General features: G+C 43.6%; 1 protein-coding gene across 1 annotated transcript in view; it reads left to right on the top strand.

Annotated features, from left to right (window-relative positions):
- The window catches only part of ZNF366 (zinc finger protein 366), a 65,366-nt gene that overhangs the window by 26,787 nt on the left and 15,937 nt on the right, over positions 1-22,642 (top strand). Inside the window, exon 2 of the mRNA XM_045566110.1 lies at positions 18,223-19,568. Within this exon, the coding sequence (XP_045422066.1) occupies positions 18,237-19,568 (1,332 nt within the window). The 5' untranslated portion in view covers positions 18,223-18,236. The remainder of the gene's footprint in view (positions 1-18,222; positions 19,569-22,642) is intronic.

Raw genomic sequence — 22,642 nt, 5'->3', positions numbered from 1 at the left:
CTTTCTCCATAAATATATCTATTTTTTCCTCCCTTTGTTCAAATTCTCAGAGTTGAAATCTTGGTTATATTTGAATGTGCTGTTTTCACAAGCTTTAAATATGAAATTCAGTCCAATCTCTGTCTCCAGTTTCATACCCTCCAGGCATTTAAATTGTCTCAGGCAGGTGTATGTTTATAGAGAAAGATTACACATGCTTGCACACATGCAAGCACACACACACACACACACACACACACACAGCTTAAACATGCCAGATAGAATCCTGTATGTTTTGTCTAAACATTTCTATTACTAGTGATTCCATGATAATTAGATATCTGGTGTTACTTGAAGCTAGCCCAAAACAGTTTTGTTTTTCTTTAATTTGTCATTAGTATTGTTCTTGCTCATTGCCTTTTGATGGCTTTTGTCAAATTTTCCACTTTAAGTCATCACTTTTGTCATTGATTTATAGATGTTCTTTGACATCGAATAGTATTATTTGTCATATGTTGTAAATTTTTTCTTTCAGTTTGTCATTTCCTTTTAAATTTTATGTGATCTTTTGTAACCCAACTATTCAACTTTTCTAGTTTCTAACTTTTAGCTAAAGATTTTGAAAGATCATTGGGCTAAGGCACAGATTCATCAAAGCCCTCTCTACCAATGAGTTGTAGCTTTGGACTTAGAATGAAGCTGGTACAATGTTCACTTCTATATTGTTGTTAATGCTGGCAGGGTTTAGGTCTGGGAGAAAGGGTTGGATTAACACTCATCCTGAGGGAGAAGAGCCCACTCTGAAACTAGAAGAATAGAAGTAAGAGGAAAGACTCTTGAAGAAAAGTGGGGAGGGGTATGGGAACGGTGATAAAACTTATGTGTTTATAAGAGTCATTCATGTGACTAGAAATTGAATGACTATTCTGTCACCTTTTCCAAGTTCCTGAGCTTTGGGCTGATTTTAGGGGATTTTGAGTGCCAATTTCTCCCCAGGCTTGAGCAATCTGACTGATTCGGTGGACAGGGTTTTCTAGGGGCCAGTTGCCTGGCAGATGCCACCACTTTACATTTGCAGAATGTTTCCCCTCTTTGCAAAGATTTTTCACATACTCTACCTTGTTTGATTATTATAGCAACTGTGTAAATGAGCAGGGTACACCAAGGTTTCCTATTCTTTTTACAGGGTAGAAATGAATAGAATCTCAAATTTAATTGACTTTCAAAACTTACTTAGTGACTGAATTAAGCAAGGTGAAGCGTTCAGTCCGCCATACAGAGGCAGTGTGGCCCAACAGAAGGTGCACAGGCGAAGACGCTGGGCACATTTGGGGTGGAACGCCAGCTCAGCCACCTGCTTGCTGTCTGACCTCAGGCAAGTCCCTTCCCCTCTGTGCTTTTATTCCTCACCTATAAAATGGAATAATGGCACCTATCTTGTAGGATTGAAGTGGGAGTTAGATAATATAATGCTCCATTTCCTTCAATCCTTTATCTTTTTGGTATTATGCGTTCTTGAATGCCACCTTGAAACTTACAAAGAAGGAGTGGTATGTAAAGGCACTGAAGAAACGGGAGCGCATGGAGGGCCCTGCACAGGGCCTGGAACAGAGCAGATGCTGCATCCACCTAACTCCTCCCCCACCCACCCAGCTCACAAACTCCTGGGGCTAAGGTGCCCTTGGAGGCTTTCCCCTGAAGGTTCCCTATGTGGTTTTACCATCCTACTTATTCATATGCCTTTTTCCATCAAAACATTTAGAGTGTTGCTGGCATTAAGAAATATGACTCATTTATTAAAAAAACCCTCAATTATTTACCCAGTAGGCCATTATGTAAGTGGGCTCAATGTATGTAAGTGGAAAAGATCATTCCCTGAGATAAAAGATTCCAGTAACAAGCCTCAAGAGAGAGTTTAGTGTCATGATGAAGAGCAGAAGTTGGCAAACTATAGCCTCCAAGTTATATCCGGCCTACCACCTGCTTTTGTAAATAAAGTTTTATTAAAAGACAGCCACTCTCATTTGTTGACATGGGGAGTCTGGCTGCCTTCATTACAACTGCAGGATTGAGGCATTGCAACAGAGACTGTGCACCTCACAAAGCTGAAAATACTTACTATCTGACCCTTTGCAGTAAAAGTTTGCCAACCCATGTGTAAGAGCTGCTATTTCCAGGCCATGTGACCTTAGGCAAGTCATATATACTCACTGTGTCTCAAATTCTTTATCTATAAAATAGGAATAATAATAGTACTAATTAAACAAGATAATCCATGTAAAATTCCTGCATGTGGTAAGTCCTCAGTTACCAATAGCTACCATTATTATTACGAATGACATTGATGTACATCAAAGCTCTTAGGCTAAAACATTCAGCCTGACCCAGGAATAAAAACCTGTTTATTCATCCTCAGATATCAACAGCAGCTAAAATAGTCACCCTCCCCTGCTACAATCATGTTTTCTTAAGATCAACCATTTCAATGCCATTAGCTCAACTTCCAGGACATTAAAACATACTCTGCCATTTCTCCACACTTAATGTAGACATTTAGATCAGTGTCATTGGATATTTTCCAGTAGTCTGTGTAACCTATCTGGAAGAGGGGGAATTGAATGAGGCATTTTGTTGGAATTAAATGTCAAGAGTACCAGCTGCTTCTTTCTAAAAATATGAGCTAGATATTCCAAAAGGTGTGAACCATCAATCAAAGTACAAGGCAGGATTTTGCATTTAGTTGTTTGTTGTTAGAAATTGTTTTTTAATTGTTGTAAAGAAAACCAAGCTTTTGACAAATGGCTTTGAAAGCCATTAAGGGAGTTGAAAAACCAACAGTCCCACTTTGCCTCCTATATATGGTGGGAAATGCTTTCTCAGTATAAGAAGAAGTCTTATCCTGCAGTCCAATCAGCACATGGAGGTGATTTCCAAGAGAGAAGTGAAAAAATAAAAATCCCACAGCCCAACCTTTCAGAAGTATTGTAGTCATGCAGAGAGAAAACCTCCTGCCCTCTTCCTCATTGTCAAGCTTTGCAGCTTAGAAGATCTGTCCAGGCAGCTGCGCAGGGCCTTGGTGGAAGCACAGGAGGAGAAAAAGGCATGGGGAGAGGTCTCCAGCTCGAGACTCATGGGCATAAAAATAGTGCGCTTGGTGCACCTGTGAGCACCCCACCACCAGCCTGAGGCTATAACATGACCTGTCCAGATGCTTCCCTTTGTGATTACCTGGACTGCTAAATGGCCATTGCTATTGGCTGTGCTTCATCAACTCAGCCTTGGCATAGAGAAAAATGTTCTCCCCATCATCAGTAGCTTGGGCAGGTGGGGGAAGGGAGGGATGACTCTCAGCCTTAGGTGAGCAAGAGAATCACCTAGAGAGCTTGCAAAAAAGGTTGATGCCTGAGACCCACCCCACAGATCCTGAGGTTATTTAGGTTTAGGGAGGGACCAAAGCATTGCATTTTTAGGTGGAGGGGGACATTGTATGTTTAAAACTTCCCAAGTGATTCTAATGTGCTGACCTACTATGTGTCATACACTGTTTTAGGGGGATGCAATAGTGAACATAAACTTGGTGCTTGGGCTCATGGAGGTTATAGTCTAGTAGGGCAAGACAGACAATAAACAAAGGCACAGCCAAGATATTTTCTGATAGTGTTCCAGGAAAAGAAAACTTGGGACTGTGAAAGAGAGAGCTGGGGGGTGGGGAGATTTGTAACTTCAGAGTGGTCAGGGTGTCATCGTTGTGGGGTCATGCTTTGCTTCTTTGTATATGGTAAGCTCTGTTAGTGCTCAGGCCAGAGACAGGGCCACACTCGGGCAGAGTCTGCTCCTTTTCAAGATGGTTAGAGTCACTGTGTGCCCGAGCTCAGTTTCTGCAGGCTGATGGACACTGGGGACACGGATGGGACAGGTCAGCCCAGATCAACCACTGTAACTGGAAGCCACCTTGGAGGGCATGCCTTACCCCCAGTGGTTTGGTTGCAGAATGAATGCTCCAGCCCTCTTTCCCATTTACCTACTATTAAATAAATAGCAAATAAGGGCAAATCTTGAACAATCCTGTTTTTTAAAAAATTTATTACTGTGTGTTTTCACCATTAATGTGAACTGTTTTGACTCCTCCACTCTGAAGTCATATCCTATTATCAGCATTATTTATTGAACACAATTTTCTGAATTGTTTATTGATAATACTAAAAGCAGACTGAGCCACACTTATTCAGTGCAGGCACGCTGCAAGGATAAGGATCTCATTTAACCCATTGCTCAGGTAGGCATTATCAGCCCCGCTCCATAACTGTGGATACCAAGCCTCCGAAAGGCTAAGGGAACTTAGAATGTGGCTTACCATTTTATTTTATTTTATTTTATTTTTTTTTTGAGACAGAGTCTCACTTTGTTACCCGGGCTAGAGTGAGTGCCGTGGCATCAGCCTAGCTCACAGCAACCTCAAACTCCTGGGCTTAAGCGATCCTACTGCCTCAGCCTCCCGAGTAGCTGGGACTACAGGCATGAGCCACCATGCCCGGCTAATTTTTTTGTATATATATTTTTAGTTGGCCAGATAATTTCTTTCTATTTTTTAGTAGAGACGAGGTCTCACTCTTGCTCAGGCTGGTCTCGAACTCCTGACCTCGAGCGATCCACTCGCCTCGGCCTCCCAGAGCTAGGATTACAGGCGTGAGCCACCGCGCCCGGCCGGCTTACCATTTTAGACCTTTTCAGTCCCTTCTAGCTCAGAGAATCTGTGGTCCTGTGATTTCTAGCTAGTTTCCCCAACTAGGTGGCAAGCTCCCTGCGGAAAGGCATTTCATCTTACGCATCTTTGCAGAAGATTTCCTTCTCGCCAACCCGCCGTGGGCCGTGCTTGCGGTGGGCAATGAATACATCAGAGACCAGTGTGTGACTCTGGAGGCCGGCAGTACTGCTGCTCATCACCTCCCGCGTGTCACGGCAAAGGTGGTGACTCCGGCCTTTCTCAAGACCCCCGGCTGGAGTCCTCAGCAGACAACAAGGAGACTTCTCAGAGCATCCCCAGACCACCTCACAGGCATTTCTAAATGGGTTCTGTCAGTGTTTGCCCATGATATGTCTCCTAGAGAGAAAAATTGAAGAAAAACGATTATTTTATGCTCCTCATCCTTTTTTTTCTTAAGCTTTTAAAAACTGAGATTGAAACACCAAATAAAGAGCCAATGCAGTTCCTAGCCTAGGGTTCGTTATTCAATAAGGCGAACTTTGAATTCCAAGTCCTAAGTGGATTCTGTAGTTGAGGAGGTGGAGGGTTCCACGCAGAGAAGGCAGTCCGGGTAAGGTTACTAAGGGAACCGGACCTCCGAAGGGAACACCCTATTTTGTAAAGGTGACACACTCAAAGAACATAGCGATTTGGATAAAAGAAGACTTTGCATGGCTTGTGGGGGGATGTGTTCGTTTGTGTATGTTTGAATTAGAAAAAGAAAATGAGGATATGAATGTGGTGACATCCCACTGAAAAAATTAACATAGAAAATTGAGAAGTTACAATAACCTTCTTTTCTGAATTTGGACTCCTCACTCCTTCACTCTGATGTCCTTTTTGATTTTCACAGCTTAAGTGCCTTAAGAGAGACATAAAATTGTCCAAGTTATAGTTCTGTGATTATCTCAATTTAGTTGAAGAGTAATTAAGCCCCCAGAGGTTTAATCAGTGGTGGTGTTTTCCCCCCATTTCCTCTCCTTTTTTCCTTTGTGTCCAGCGAGGACCGCAGCCCTCCGGGAGACTTTCAGGATGGCTCGACTCACCGAGGTCATCGTGCCCCAGCTGAGCGCAGGAGCTTGAGAGCTCTGAGCCTTTTCATTGGCCTGTGTGGAGCTTCTGAGAGCACCAGAGAGTCCTGCTCTCTCAACCTCTTGATGCCAAAAACTCAGATTTAAGGAGCTAGAAGTTGATCTCCAGTATCAACAAATGTTCTTTAAATAATGTGCATATGCAAAACATAACATTCCCAGCAATAAATAGTCAACAGTGATAAGGCTTGTTGCTGCAAATTTCTCCACATGGCAAATTAATTCATTCTGATTCTGAACTGGCAACCAATGGTACTATTAATTTATCAGATGAAGATACAACCTAAACTCGTGTATACTCTTAAAGCCCCAGACAAATCTATTTTAAAAAGCAGATATAGCCACGCAGAGTAAGGGAATCAAAACAAGCAAGAGATACCCATTGAATATCTTCATGGTGACAAGTACAGTGCAGGGTGCCATGGGAGAAGGAAGACTATGAATCTCAGGCTGCAGGGAGCTTACACACTGGTTGGGAAAACAAAACCTAATCATGAAATAATCAGAGTGCGATACAGGGGGAGAAAACCCAGGACTCAGCAAGGGTAATGCAATAGGATTTGAAGGAAGGGAGAAATAATTGGGAACACGACTAGGGAGCAAAAGCTTCTGGGAAGAAGCGGAACTGAAGTTCAACCTGGAAGAATGGAATGGATCAATGAAAAGAATATTCCTGAATGGCCACCCGGTCTAAACAAAGGCAAAGAGGTAGAGATTAGTTTGCGCTATGTAGAGAATAGCAAAAGCCTGGTCTGACTACAATTGACAGGATTTGAAAGACAAGGGGAATAGAGTTGGACTTGAATATAAAGAAGTTTGAAAGTCAATTTACATTTGATTTGCTCTGTGTATCGGGTAGGGGCTATGTTTAGCTACAAGCCACAGAACTCTGGATACATTTGCTTAACCAAGTAAAGGATTCATTTTCTCAAACAGCATGACCACCAGCACCAAGCAGGTACAGGAGTTCCACACTGACCTTCCCTCCACCCCTCTATCCTACTTGGTGGGAAGTCTTGTCGTTAAGTTTGCTGCTTCGTGTCTCCGATACGGCTGCTCCACCTCCAGTCTCATATCCACATTCCAGGGGAAAGGAGAAAGACAAGAAAAGACAATGTGGTTGATGTTTGTATTAGGAATGCAAAAGTTTCCTCAGAAATCCCTGGCAGTGTTCTATTTATATCTCATTAGCCAAATTGTGGCACAAGGTGACCCCTATCTGAAAGGATGTCTGGGAAAGCTAGTGTTTTTGCTGGACACATTGTCACCACAAGCAAAATCAGAGTTCTGTTTCTTAAGGAAGAAGGGTAAATGGATATTGAAGTGGCAAATAGCAATCTCTATACATCATGTATAGCAATCTCTATACATGATTATTGTAGGTTCCTGAACAGAAAGTTGTCTTAGAAAAAGTGATGACTTTTTTAGACGAGATTTGGCATTGGTATGCAAGGGATTTGGCAGGAAGGAGAAGAAGGGTCTGGGAGGGTGGATGGAAGCTGTTGCAAATAATCTAGTGAAGTTGTGGGCACTCGGACTAGAGCACTAAATATGACAATGGAAAGAAAGAGGGAAGCAAGCAGTCATTGTCAGGGAACAATGAAGAAGATGTTGTGACAGCCACACAGCAACGAAATGACAAGGTGAGGGTGTTGGCAAATTGACTTCTGGTCCTTTATCTTTTTCTTCTATGCATAAAGTTAACATTTGGGGTGGATGAGAGAGAACTTATAGAAGGGAGAAGTTGATAAAGAAAAATCCAAGAATCAGAGACATGTCGAGGCGATAACAAATCCTGGAGTTTGTTGCATGTTAACGTAGAAAGCTCCTGGGGGGTAGAAAAGGAATGAGTGAAGTTCAAAGTCAGAGAATTCTAAGATGAATGTGCTCCTCTTTGCTTTCTAGGGACGTTCTCTAAAAATAACACACAGGAGAACGTTAGCATAGCCTCTAGAATACAGCTGTGCTTAAAACGCAAAATGAACCAGATCTGAAAACAAATTACATCCCTTTAATGACGGATTAATCCTAACCAAAGAAAGCATTCTGCCTGTTTGTTTGAATGGGAGTAACGAGGGAAGAGTAAAAAGGAGGGAATTCCACGGACTTTTTTTTTTTTTTGTAGTTTCATCTACTAGTTATTGTAAAAAGAACACAATAATCCTTTTAAGACCAGAAAGTTATTGCAATGTGAAAATGCATCGTTTAAAAATGTTATTAAGTACTAGTCATGGTGCAAGGCAATGAAAATGCAGAAAGGTTTAGGAAATGGTCCCCGGCCTCAAGGAGATCCCAGCCTTGTGGGAGGCAGATCATCATAGTAGCCCATGAGGAAGCTATCTTGAGGCTGTGGGCACAGGCTGAGAGGTAGGAGGGACTAATTCTGTCCAAGGGCTGGGGCACAGTTCGCACTTCGACATCCCTAACTCATCCCTTTTCTATAGTGGCACAAATCAGATGGGACTTTCATTTTACCCTGAAAGGAGCATTTAAGCAACTCAGCTACATTAGGGCCCTGGGGAAAGACCTGCCATGACAAAAATCTAAGGGTCTCACCCTTGGATTCCTTTTCAGCATTGGGGAAGAAGCCAAGGAGAAACTCATGGATGGGTGGAGTGGAGAAACCGGATCGGTCACATTTGTAGCGTATAATTCTTTAATTGCCATGAATCTTCACAGCACAGGCCCCTTTACCGGAACTTTCAAGGCTGAATGTAGTTAATTTTACTTATACACACTTGGCTTTCTTAATGCAGTTAATTAAAGGTCAGCTTAATTTTGCAAGTCCCCAAATTCCTCCTCTGTTCTATAGAACACTCTGGTAGGGAAGGCTGGGGCACAGGGGAAGGTTTTCTCTCTTCCCTCACATCCACAGGTAATCTTCATTCTTTTCATGTTGTTCTAACTGATGTTTTAATGATAAAAAATGGAAAAAAAAGGAATATTTTGAAAGAAAATAGTTTCTTATGTTAGTCAAAGAAATGTAGTTCTGCTTCTTCTTCTCTCATTTTCAGTAAATTAACCTTTCAGTTCAAGATTCTTCTACTGTGGCTCCTGGAACATTCTACTCCATATCTGGTTGTCAGTTTCTTCCACCAGATGGTGAGTTCCTTGAGCCTAGCGTGTGGCATACTAGACATTGCCTTCCCGGCACAGAAGAGGCGCCCGAAGCAGTTTGCTGAGTGAATACCTTTGGGGAGACTCTTCCCAGTCTGACTCTTTGCTGCTGTTTATACTTATTTCCTGATGATCTAAGCCTGAGTCAGAAAGCTGCGCGCCAAACTATAAACCAGGGCAAAGTCTGCCAGGGGCATCAAAAGACCTTAAGCAGAAAAAATCCAGGCATTCAATGAAATGCACCAAGGGAATTCTTCAGAGCTCAAAAGGAAGGGGATCCCAAGTCTAATTCTGTCTGAATGTTTGCTGTTTGAAAGCCAATATGAATTTTTATTTTTTCAATGCAAGTGTTTGAATAGCTAAGCCATATGCAGTGTATAAAAGTATAAGCAGAAAAGGTACATAAATTTCTCCTTTCCACCCAGGGCCCTGCACAACTGCGAGGCTTCTTTCTGTAGAGGAGGGTGGGAATGGCCCCCTCTCAAGTCAGCCCTCCTACTCCAGCTAGAGAGTGCGCCTCCCCAGAGACAGTCTGTATTGCCAGATTCTCGTATTTCCTTCCAGGGCAAGCTATCTGTACATGGACATGAGGAAACAAGTATATATGTTTTATAAGTATATATATTTTATAAGAATGATGTTAGTGAGCAGAATCAATAGAAAAAATCAATACAAAGCAGGTGAATAAGAAGACCTTAAACTAAAAATTGTGAGCGGTGAGAAAAGGTATCCAGATGAAGAGTGATCACTCATCAGAAGGCAGAAATTGAGCAGGAAGTCTATCCACATAAAATACAAAGATAGGCTGGGGTCCTGGGTCCCTCTGCCCATAAGGGTGGGCATCTCCACAAAGCTAATGGGCATCCCATGGAGAGTTGTGGGGGAGCCTGAAACTATTGAATAAATAGGAAATTGTGGTGTCCTGCCCTCTCGGGGACACTGTTTACTGGAACATGGGGCACTCTACTCTGTGATGACACACTCTCTCCAAGGCTCAGTGGCATTTGACCACAGTCACCTTGGGCATTTCCAGAGCCCTCCCACATTCATTTATATTATTTCAGTAAAACAGCACATTTCACCTTTCATGTGAAAAGAATATGGCACACACTGGCTCAGGAGCCTGAACCAGGATGAAGCAGGAGTGGACCTTCTGAGGGGCGCTGCCCCAGTCCCTGCCACACCCTGGCTAAGCCACCTTCCTCACTGGAGAAGGTCTTGGCAGTTAATTTATGTGAGGTTGGCTTGGCATAAACTGGGACAGGACAAGAAACCAGCTAGTTCTGTGTTCAGGAAACATCAAAATTTTTCTTGGGATCAGGGAGCAAGAGCAAGTTAAGAACATGGGGTTGTCAAGTATATTCCCAAGTATATGTAATGTATAAGGCACCAGGCAAGCTTCTGATTTTCAGATCAGATTATATTAGAAATACAAGATATCCACCACACAGAAAGGTGACTGGCAGCACAGGACCCTACCAATGAGCAGAGCATGAAACAATTGTGATAGATTTCAGAGACATGAAAGGTTTGCTTCCAGCTCTTATAGAAAGGAAATTTTCACCTGTAAGTCCCCATAAAGACTCCACTGGGGAGATTCTCTCCACCTCCTGCCCTGCAGAATCTTGCAGCAATTTGGCTGATATATCCAATGAAATGTGTCAAAGAAAGAAGGAATCTGGCTGCATGGGCAAGCAGCACTTGGTGGGGGCATCAAACTCAGGACTGGGCCCATGGGGGTGGAGATTAAGAAACAAGTTCCATTTTGTCAGAGAACTCAGTTAACCAAGTTTAGGGGAAAGGATGCCCAAGAGTGATCTATGGACCTAAATATCAATACCAATGTATTGATTTAGAAGGGGTAGGGGTATATTTTCTAATGACCAGAATGATGCTGTCCACTGATGGCAGACTACTTTACATTTGAAAGAATGTTGGAGCAATTATAGAAGATTGTTTACTGAACATGCAATCAGGGCCAAAGATTACCTTGAAGGGTAAATTAATACACTATCTCTGCCCCACAATATTCTTGCAGAATAGAATATACACACAAAAAATGCTGGTATCTGCCATATTTAAAATCTCCCCTTGGGATACAGCAGGAATTAATATCATTAAATTCTTATAACCCAGTTCTCTTTATATACCATATGCATATTATTGGAGACATTCCATAAATATGAATTGATTAGATAGTGGGTCTGGGCACCTCAACTATTACTGGATATTTCCCAAATATCCTCAGTATAAAAATACTCTTTTTATAATGATGTGCAGAATAGCGTTTTTTGATATATTTCTTCTATATTTTCAAACTTATTTTAAATTAACATTCAATAAAATTCATTCTTTTAGTTCTTTGAGTTTTGACAAATACAGAGTTGAGTAATTACGATCAAAATACAAAACATCTCCATTACCTTCCCCCCAAATATTTCCTTGAGTTACACTTTTAAAATGGGTTCCTTTCATAGATGGCTAATCTTATCAATTATGTGCTGATTCTTACTGCAAGTAAAAGTGGTATATCTTCTGGCATATCTACCAATTATGGGTCCCACCGGCCTGAATATGCTGCCATTCCCAGAGTTGGACAAAAAGAAGCTTTCTAACATGCATGTCTATTTTTGCTTAGCTAGGATTAAGTTTATCAAGTTTCTTTGATCTAAGAACATGAAACAAAAAAACCAACATATATTCTAAGAACATTTCCCCTAAAGAAAGTTGGAGAAAAATTCTAAGATTCTAGTTAGAGTTCCATCCACAAGAGATACATTAGCTCCGAGGGTTGCAGAAGAGAACTGCTAAATCATATCGCCAATTCATTTCCTTCCTTTAAACGGGTCACGAGGACAGAGATAACCCCAACATGCTAGCAGTTGTTCTAGTGCTCAAATAAATACACTCACTCCTACTTTCCAGAAAGTAGGCCTAGGTATTCAGCACTTAAAAACTTATCTTTCCTAAATGAAACCAGCATTAATTTTAACCAGTACAAATTAGTAGCTGGATTTGTTATTGTTAACTTTTTTAGAAGCTTCTTAAAACTATATAAAAATGGTATAATGGATGCTCATAATGGACAATTTAAATAGTAAAAAACAGAACTTGACTTTATATTATGTCTTGGTGGTATTTAGCAACTTTTGAAAAAAATGTATTATGTGAATTCAATTGACTATTTCATGTGTGAACAAGTCTTAACACTAATTAATATTTTCTGGCCACTTAGAGGACTCAGACTGTGCCATGGGCTAACAGATTACTTTGTATAACAAAATGGGAGAAATTTGGGCTTATAAATTATATGGGGGCCAGGAGGGTATCAGAAGGGCCCCAGGGTCTCTCTGGCCACCAGGCGTATGGTCACCTCTTTTTAGCTCTACCAGGGACCCAGAGACAAGGCAGAACATTCATTTCTTCGACAACATATTGCTCCATTTGCCAGACAGGTATAGAGTCTTCTGTTCCTGTCGATTGAAGGAATGCAGGACTGAATCATTACTTGCCAAATACCCACAGATGAAAAACTCAGTAGTACAACTACAGATATATTACAGTTATGTTGAAACAGTAGAATATTTAATTTTAACATTCAAAGTCTCCAGCCATTAACACAAATTCAGATAGAACTGGGGGAGCCAATAAAATCCCACTTCAGAAAAGCCTTATAACAAGACCCCTTTGCATGAACAGAGACAGGATGACAGTCTGTCCATGTGTCCTGCCTTCCTGCTGTCCTCCCTGCGTTTCTCTTTCAACGGCTGCTTCTTATTCTCACCCTTCTCCTTGACTCTCACCTCCTCCCTGCTTCTGTCTGTTGAGAGCAGAGCTCACAGGTAAACCACATAAGTAAACTGCCACTGTCTCATATTATGATAAGGGAGGCCAGGGCCTCCAATAATAAAATGGAACATTTCCCGATGAAACGTTAGAAAGCTTCAAGGAATAAAGAATATATTTTCTGTCTTTGATGTGAGAGCGAATATTCTTTCACGAATGTCAGGATGAACAGAAATCAGTGTCCTGGAGTAGAGATAACAGATCTGCCCCTGGCATGCTGACTCATTGTGACTCTTCTAACAGCATTTACTGGAATGACCTTCAATTTGAATGAGAACCACAAAATACCAGTAATTTTATCGGGGGAATATTTATATTTTGGTATAGTAGGTGAATTCCCACTTGCAGAGCATTATTAGCAGCATTTTTTCCCCCAGACTAAATATGGTTTCATCTTGGTTAGGCCTTGAATTTCTAATTGGTCCTTATGGTTCAAAGAGGAGTTTTTTGGTTTTAAAATTCATTCATCCTCTCTTTCCTCATAACTAACTCTCATGGATAATGCCAGATAAGGATGATATCCTAAGTCCCAGATTCCTTTAAAACACATTAACCCAATATTTTCTTTTTTCAAACGATTTGCTTCTTGATGTATAGACTATTGAATTTTGGTGATAAATGGTAGAAAGCCCTAGAACATTCTCTGACCATAACAATGAGAACATATGATTACATGAAAGTCTTCTCCCCATCATTAGTACAAAGGGTAGACAGCTACTAATTTCCCAGACATTTCCTCTAGATGGGAGAGAGCAGGTGACCACCTACTCTTGGTTTACATTTCCCATTCTCAATCCAGGAGTCAGTCTTTCTACCCCTCACTACTCTTTGGACTTTTTAGGAATCTGTTTCCCGGCTGAGCTGCAGAACCTGTGGCCCTTTGAGAATAACTCCCCAGCATTAGTGTAGCCAAGATTTAGGGCTTATCCTGAATCTAAGTTCAGAGAATGGTGCCCTTAAAGACTGAGGAGGGTAAGCAACAGCTCACACAAGGGGTGCATATCGAGTTCTTTCCACAATAACTGCCTGAGAGCTTATGAATGTGCTGACCTCATGAGGGACATACCAAAAGTCACCCGCAGTCTAAACAATGTAAGTTAAGGTTGCATGCAGAGACTCTAAAAACAAGAACCATTCATGATGCTGGGGACTGGAGGTACAGCAGTGCGTAAAACAAACCCAATCCCTGTCCTCACAGTCCAGCGGGAATTGCAAGAGCTACTTTGCTAATGTTGACCCAACACTGCCCTGGAGTCTAAGACTTTGGGTTTGACGGAAAGGTCCTCCTGTCCCTAGGAAGGTGACCTCTGCTATTACATTAGGGGCAATTCTTCAGCTTCTCACACACTGGCTGAAAGAGCTCACAGGACTAGCCGATCCCCTTGCTTCAGCTCCCCACTCACCAAAGCAATCTGTTATGAACGTGAGCTCGAAGATACATCTCCACAATGGGAAAGAGAGCCACAGAGAGGGAGTGGGGAAGTATTCAGAAACTACAAGGTTTGCCTTCACACTGAATCAGTAAACTCATCCTGCCCACACACCCACCGGCCTCTTTGAGTGTGGTTCACCTTCACTGCTGTGACAAGACCAACTCCGGGTAAATGAGTCCAGTCTTGGTTTGGAGCTTGGAAAGCAGAGGCCCAGACACCAGTCAGTGGGAGACCCAGAGCTTCAGCTTGGAAAACAGATGCGATGTCAGCCAGCATCAATCCACGGATCACAAGCCAGCCCTCCTCTTCTATCCACGCTTTCTTATCCCTAAACCTTGCCTAGTGTTTAACATACTTTCTCATACACTCTCTAACAACCCTATGGGGGTATCCTAACTCCTTTTATGGATTTCTCATTTTAAGGGTGAGAAAATCAAACCTCAAAATTAATTGCTCAGTCACCCCCGGCTGCTAACACAAAGCCAACATTCAAACCCAGAACTTCAGGCTCCAAACCAATGCTCTTTCCACTCTCCCATGGCTGCCTACTTTTACAATTTCAGTTCTTCTTTCTTTTTATGTATTGTTTCAATTCATCCTGGTGAGGAACTGTCCTAGGACCTGCTGGTGTCCCCCAGGGGCTCTGGAAGCAGCCATAGATTACTGACACAGGGGGGCTGTGGCTACTTCCCTTCCCACCTCCAGGCCCCACCACCCCACGTTTTGGGTCTCCTAACCAGACTGCTGTCCCCAAGCCTCTCCTGCCTCCTGCATAAGAATCCTGTGGCTGTCATGGATGCCTGTGGATCTATTTTTAAAGATAGAGGGGAGCATGTCGATGGTGCACATTGAGGTTTTCTAGGAGTCTATTAATATTTTTGCTAAGGACACTCTGAGTTTTAACTTGACTGATTTCAAGATATCCTTCCCCTACTCTTCCCTTCAACACACCCCAACCTCAATACAGGTTTGTTTTCTGGGTACTGTTGTTGTTGTTTTACCCCCTAGCACTTCTCCTTCCTTATCACTCAGTGCTCAAAGTCAGGGATATTAATAACTGGCAGCAGCATTGTTGATTTCTCTGTCAAGAAGGCCAAGGGGAAACTAGATCTAGTTCTCCTTGACCTCTGTAGAGATTGTTGATGCTCCTGAAGATCTTTATGCAGAAAGGGACTGCTGTTTTAAAGCTTTGTAAAAATTTCCATGGATGGATCCCGATGTTTAAACTTCCTGGGTTACTGATTTTATTCTAGAGCAGGCAGACTATTTTAAAAGTGGGAGAACCATCAATATACACAAAATAGAAGCTGGGGAAATTAATTTTATGACATTAAAATAGGTAAGAAATAAAACATACATATATAAAGTCTTTGCATTTGGGGACATAATTGTGGCATTTATGTTTAAAAAAACACATCATTGCTGTTCAACAATGTTTCTTTGCTTTACTAGGTCAACGGTGATAAAATAAAAATGCAAACACTGAAAATAAATATGCATTTGAGATTATCATTTTATTGGGAGTACCACTCCTAATATATTAAAAAGAATCAATTAGTTGATTATGTCACAACTTAAATCAAATATTAAACAAAGGCCACAACAACTGAAATACCTTCAGTTTCAAAATTAGTGATAACATTCCTTTCCAAGTAGGTAGCTTTCCGATATAGGCTACGGCACATGTTATAAAGATACCATACGTCATTAGCCATGCATTTTCAAATACCTTCTTAAAAATAAAATGCACAGGAAACACAGTCAGCTTTGACACATGTTCTGACATATCTCTTTTTCACTTAGTTCTCAAACTAAGCTCTCTAATATGAACTAGGAATTATTGCCTCTCTGATTCAGATCAGAATAAAACAAAGAGAGCCAGTTTGCTTTCAGGTGGGTTCTGCTATGGTTTGTTATAAGCACTTACAGCCTGGAGGAGTCTTTTCCAGTCTGAGCAACATTTCTGCAAAAAGGAACTTATCTCCGAAGGGGTTATAAAACCAACTGCAGCCAAAATGAAATTACAGAGAAAGGATCTGCCATTTTCCCTTCCAATTCAATGGGACACATTTAGCCTGTTGAAAGCCACTTATTTTTATAGGTGCAACAAACTCTTGGACCAGGGCCACACCCTCTATAACTCTATGTGAATCTGGGGATCAGGACGTGCTGAATCGCAAGCCAAGAGACGATCTAGTAAACATGAAAAGCCATCAAAGAGCCTCTGCTTCCCCATCCTCCTGCTGGTCCTTTCTGATAGCAGCAGTACCACAACTCTCATTTCAATACCCACCCACACCCCTCCGGGTCCCATAAAGCCACACATTCCATTCTCTTACTGCCCTCATCACTTCCTACAATTGCCTGGTCCTTGAGGCAGCAGTGGAAGAAGACCTAGTGTTTCAATAAGAATTTGAGGAAGACACAAGGCAAGGACACAGCTGGGCCTCCCATTTGCTGGATACATGAGCTCTTTCTCTTAATTACTGAGCCCCAAACCCATGGCCAGGGCTATCTTCCCACTCACATAAACACAAAGCAAATACTAACAGACATTATCTTTTAGTCCTCTGTTCAATTTCATGTAACAATTTTTTAAAATGCCCAGATATTCATATGATAAGAACATTTATTTTTCCCTCATTGAATTGTCTGTGTATGGACTTGGTAACTAAATTTTAAAAAGGCTCATTTTTGTTTTCATTGTACTGCAGTTCTCAAACCTCTCAAAAAGACACACATACAATTTTGGAATATTTGGATACTTGTAAAAACTGCATCTGCCTCACCAAGCACTGCAGAAAAATCACTGAAAGCTGTTGACCTTCTCACCCCTGGGACCTTCACCCCACACTGCCTAGGGTTAGTCCAGGACCCTGTGCCTGCCCTGTCTCCAGTGGCCCTAGGCCTGACCTTGCACCTGGTCAGGCCAACTGGCTCCATGGGAGCCTCTGATGAGCAAAGGGGGTCTATCCCATTCAAATTCAGAGCACTTGGGTAGAACGGACTCTCACAGGAAGCGTGGAGCCAGCCACTTGGTTCATTCTGCCAGTATCCATGTGAGGAAGATAGAAAAATGGCAAGGAGACATGCAAAACCCCACTGGCTCTTTCAGACATGCCTGATGTGGTTATAGGACGCAGTAAGTGGCTCAGTGGGGAAATGTCAGGCACCACAGTAGTCACCAAGGCTCCCCTTTACTTTGACACCTAGGGGAAGGGAAAGGAGAGACCCAAGTGCAGTTTTATAACAGAATCTTGGAACTTTTCCTTGAAGTTGCTTCAGGATGAGGACTAGAATCCACATATTGCCAAGATGACTTTTTTAACACTGGGTCGCCCAGTATGCTGTTGTTAATCATGCTGATCTCGTTCGCTCGATATGCCACAGCAGCACACCTTGCTCAGAGTGGATCCTCGGAAAATATGAGATCCCAGTTGTGCATTAACATTCCTTCTACGTGGCCTTGAATAGCCCCATCCTCCAGCAGCAAAGGTCTGAGTAAAGGTGTAGCAGTGAAGATGGGTTTCCTTACAGAAGAAATGACCGAAAAAGACACATCTGAATCACCATTAGCAGAAATAATTACATGTCAGATCGAAAAGCTGCGGCAGAACGTGTTCAGCTCTGACTCCTCCACTGAGTGGCTGTGTGATTGGAGCACATCACTTCATCCCTCTGGGCCTTGCTACCCTCATCTTAAATGGGGCCAGTACCAGTCCACTCCCACTCCCCGCTACCCCTGTGGCTCTGTAGCTGGGTTTACACTGGAGTCCAGTTTGATTCGGCCCTGGGATCCCATTCCAGGAGGCCAATGCTTTTCCCACATTAGTAACCCGGTTAACAGGGAGAAAGAAAAGTGATGTTTTGAATAACCCTGGAATAAACAAGGGTTCATATTAAACAAGTATTGCTCTTCATATATTAATACCGATAAATAATCAAAACCCTTAATGAAAAAGAGGATTTAAAACAAAACAAAAACACACAGTAAGTTTCTTTCTCTTTAAAGGAAAATTGCCAAGGATGCAGAAGGAAATGAAGATGATCAAAGATGAGGATGTGCATTTCAACCTGGGTGTGAAGAGGACCCCCTCCTTTCCCCACTGCCTGCAGCCAGGGGCTTCCCGAGGGAAAGCCCCCCCAAGACATCCCTTCCCAGAAGCTCTCCGGGGACCCTTTTCCCAGTTCCGGTATGAACCTCCTCCAGGAGATCTAGACGGATTCCCCGGGGTCTTCGAAGGAGGTGGGTCCCGGAAACGGAAGAGCATGCCCACGAAGATGCCCTACAGCCACCCTGCAGAAGAAGCCACTGTCGCCCTCCACTCTGAGGAGAGCAAAAACCACGGCCTTCCCAACCTGCCTTTGCTGTTCCCGCAGCCCCCGCGCCCCAAGTATGACTCTCAGATGATCGACCTGTGCAACGTGGGCTTCCAGTTCTACCGCAGCCTGGAGCACCTGGGGGGCAGGCCGGTCAAGCAGGAGCCCATCAAGCCCAGCGCCGTGTGGCCGCAGCCGACACCCCCTCCGTTCCTGCCCGCGCCCTTCCCCTGCTACCCCAAAGTGCACCCGGGCCTCGTGTTCCCCTTGTTCGTGCCCTCGGCCTCGCCCTTCCCCTTCAGCCGGCACGCCTTCCTGCCCAAGCAGCCCCCGGAGCCCCTGCTGCCCCGCAAAGCCGAGCCCCCGGAGAGCGAGGAGACCAAGCAGAAGGTGGAGAGGGTGGACGTCAACGTCCAGATTGACGACAGCTACTACGTGGACGTGGGCGGCGCGCAGAAGCGCTGGCAGTGCCCCACCTGCGAGAAGTCCTACACCTCCAAGTACAACCTGGTGACGCACATCCTGGGCCACAGCGGCATCAAGCCGCACGCCTGCACCCGCTGCGGGAAGCTCTTCAAGCAGCTCAGCCACCTGCACACCCACATGCTGACCCACCAGGGCACGCGGCCCCACAAGTGCCAGGTGTGCCACAAGGCCTTCACCCAGACCAGCCACCTGAAGCGCCACATGATGCAGCACAGCGAGGTGAAGCCGCACAACTGCCGCGTGTGCGGCCGGGGCTTCGCCTACCCCAGCGAGCTCAAGGCCCACGAGGCCAAGCACGCCAGCGGGCGGGAGAACATCTGCGTGGAGTGCGGCCTCGACTTCCCCACCCTGGCCCAGCTGAAGAGGCACCTCACCACGCACCGCGGCCCCATCCAGTACAACTGCTCTGAGTGCGACAAGTCCTTCCAGTACCCGAGCCAGCTGCAGAACCACATGATGAAGCACAAGGACATCCGGCCCTACATCTGCTCCGAGTGCGGCATGGAGTTCGTGCAGCCCCACCACCTCAAGCAGCACTCCCTCACCCACAAGGTACTGCGGGGCCGCGGGGGACACCCGCGCTGCCCCCCACCTCTGACCCTGAGGAGCTCTCACCCTGGCCAAGCGGCTTCCCTTATCCCTGCCCTGAGGTCCTTCCTTCGCTTTCAATAGGGGGGAACGATGAGACTGGAGACCATACATCAAACCCTTTCCCCAGCTAGCCTTCCAGAGTCTAAGGCAGCCTAGAGATAAATAATGCAGACATTTGGGGAGGAAGATGAGGAAGGATGAAGGAAACAGCTGCTTGTTGTGCTGTTGCTTCCCAGCGCCTAGGAATCCCCACAGTTCAGTTTCTAGAAGCTTCATCCAGGGCACTAGCACAGATCACCTCTGTGCCCGGGATGTACCAGTGAGAGCCTTCTTTTAGAACATTCTCTTAGTCTTTTGCTGTGTAAGCAGTGGCTACCTTTGGTTTGTTTTCTCCCTCAGCTGTGAGACTTGCTTCATATGCAGGGTCTCTGAGGGGAGCAGAGCTTGGCCAAGTCCGGCAGGGCCTGTGCTTCCCTGGGCTGCCCCTTCCTGGTTGGGTTCAGTGTATTGTGGTTTGTATGGCAGGAGGCAGGAGAAAGCATTCTTCTCTGTTTTGGGTTTGGTTTTATCTTCCCTGCTACTCAGGTCTTCTAGGAGAAATACAGGCCCAAGAGTCTTCAGTTTAACCTAGTTTGCAACCAAAGCCCTGGAGTCATTCAGATTGAATTAAAACAAGGCCCTCATGGTATCCCTGAAATCTTACCCCAGCTGAGCTGACTTGGGTCTTCTTTGAGCTTTCAAGAAAGGAATCTTGCCCCACTAACCCCTACCCTCATACCCTTGACCTCAAGTGGTTTGCTTTGTAGGAGAGAATTTTAGCAAGCTGGAGTTTCTAAAACATTCTTTAATTCTGGAGGGTCAGCGGAGGACTTTGCACAACCGAGATAATGTTCCTGCTCAGCTATAATGAGTTTCATTCATTAGGTTAGGACAAAACACCAGGCACTTTTCTGGCTCTGCGGCAGAGATGAAATGTGTGGCCTGCCCTACAAAAGGCACCTGTAGATAGAGGGGCAGTGCCCGTCGCGTGCAGGAACTGTCAACAAAGGACCTAGACTGAGACTCAGCCACAAAGGGGACCATTCGCTTATTTCAGGGGCTCCTGCCTATGTGGAAAAGGAATCAAAGGTACATTTTAGAACATATAAGAGTCCATGGGATAGTAGAAAATGAAGTGAAAATGGGAGACACAGCCTGTTGTCTGAAATAAGTTTCATTTGAATTAGGAAGCAAAATACATTTTAACTAGAGGTGTCAGCCTGAGAGGTAGTATTTATTGAACGCTTGCTGTATGGCAGATTTTTATTTTCCATTTAATTCTCATTTGCTTCTCAAAAACTCTAAGAGCTACTTCTTGTTTGCAGATAAGGACACCAGGGTATGGTGAGGTCACTCAGGGGTCTCTGACACCAGCACCTGAGTCTTGAACACCCTATAGTCAAGACGTCCCTTCTTCCACCCCCGTAGGCTCCCTCTCTGTGATTTCACTGATCCTATCAGAGAAACAACAGCTTCCTTTGTTGCCACAAAGTTGTGTTCAGGCTCCTGTTCACTTGCATTCTAGGCCAGCACACATGAGAATCTTACTTTGGACGCACAAGTCTCTTTAAAGAATTCCAAAACCAGTGATAAGTAGAGATTTTTCCTTGGTTTTCAGGACACCTGAATCATGGCCAAACCCAAAGAAAATCTTGAAAGAAGAAATTTTGAAACCTATTAAGAAAATATATTTCATTAATTTTATAACTTTAAACTCACTGAGTATGCACTGCATTTTAAAAATTCATCTTCTTAGGGAAGGCATTAAATTTAATTTTTGAAGGAGGTTGATTTCTAAATCTCTTTCTTAGCATAAATCCACACTTACCTGCAATCATGTAGACTACAGAGTGTTTGACCTGGAAGGAACCCCAAAGTTGTCATGATCCACCACTTCCATCCTGAGATGAAAATCCTTCACCAGGAAAGGCTGCAGAAGTGATCTAAAGCCTCACAGGCAGTAAATGGTGGGGCAGAGATCTGAATCCACCCTTCAGTGCCCTGGGCTCACCAGAGCTGAAGAATAGTACTTTTTTTTACCATGCCCCAAATTAAAGAAATGGAAATATAGGCAGAGAGAGTCAGAGCTGAGCTTGGAATCCCTCCCTCCTTAGCCACTACGGCTATCAGGCAATATAGGTTTAATAAGGTACAGTTGTTAACTAAGTAACTTGTCCTAATCCTGGAATAACCTTCATTTTAGTGCCCTGGTTCTCTAAGTTTTTCTTCCCCAAAGTCATTCTGGGTCAAGATGTCTTACAAAGACCTTTTCAGGAAAGTGGTGGTTAATCCGGGTTAGCGAGCACTCGATTCGAGCCGAGTCCCTGGAAGCGCTCTCAATGGAGGGCATTGATGCTAAAGTGTCAGACACTCCTCCCCACACACCAAGGAGCTAGAAAACCTCCCGTCCTGTTTTCCACTTTAGACAGCTATGTCCTGCCAAATTTCTCTGTAGAAAGTGGCTGGCTTAGAGGAGACTCTATAACCATGTCACACACAGGTCAGTATGGCCTATGGGGAACCCAGGGGACCAACTTGAGAGGGTGATTATCAAGATATAATTTACTGAGTGTGGATATATATGCTTTGTTCTTCTGGGATTTTCAAGTCCACTAATGAGAACTCAAGAGGGCATTGGTTTTCAGGAGGGAAATGATAATAATCAGTTTAGAAGATTTTACTTTTTTCATTATCATGAAAGCTGGATTATAGACTCATTTTACATATCATTCTACAGGGCACTTACCAAAATCCTGTTAATCCCCAAGAACTATTACTATAGAATTAACCCCAGCAGCAGCAGGAACAGCAAAAGCAATAGCTTTCTTTTGCTCTAGGGGTCTGGCTAGTTTATGGTTTTCAGATGAAAAAAAAAAAAAAATGAAAGATTATGTAATCAATAGTTTTCAAGAAAATAGCCATTTAACAAGGCTGAAGCGTCACCGTTTGAAGCTCCACATCTATCACCAAACCCTTCGTAGATTTAGGTGGCGTAG

Source organism: Lemur catta, chromosome 12, assembly GCF_020740605.2.
Source record: "Lemur catta isolate mLemCat1 chromosome 12, mLemCat1.pri, whole genome shotgun sequence".
In the NCBI taxonomy this organism is placed as follows: domain Eukaryota; kingdom Metazoa; phylum Chordata; class Mammalia; order Primates; family Lemuridae; genus Lemur; species Lemur catta.
This window is presented reverse-complemented; position numbering and strand designations above follow the sequence as displayed.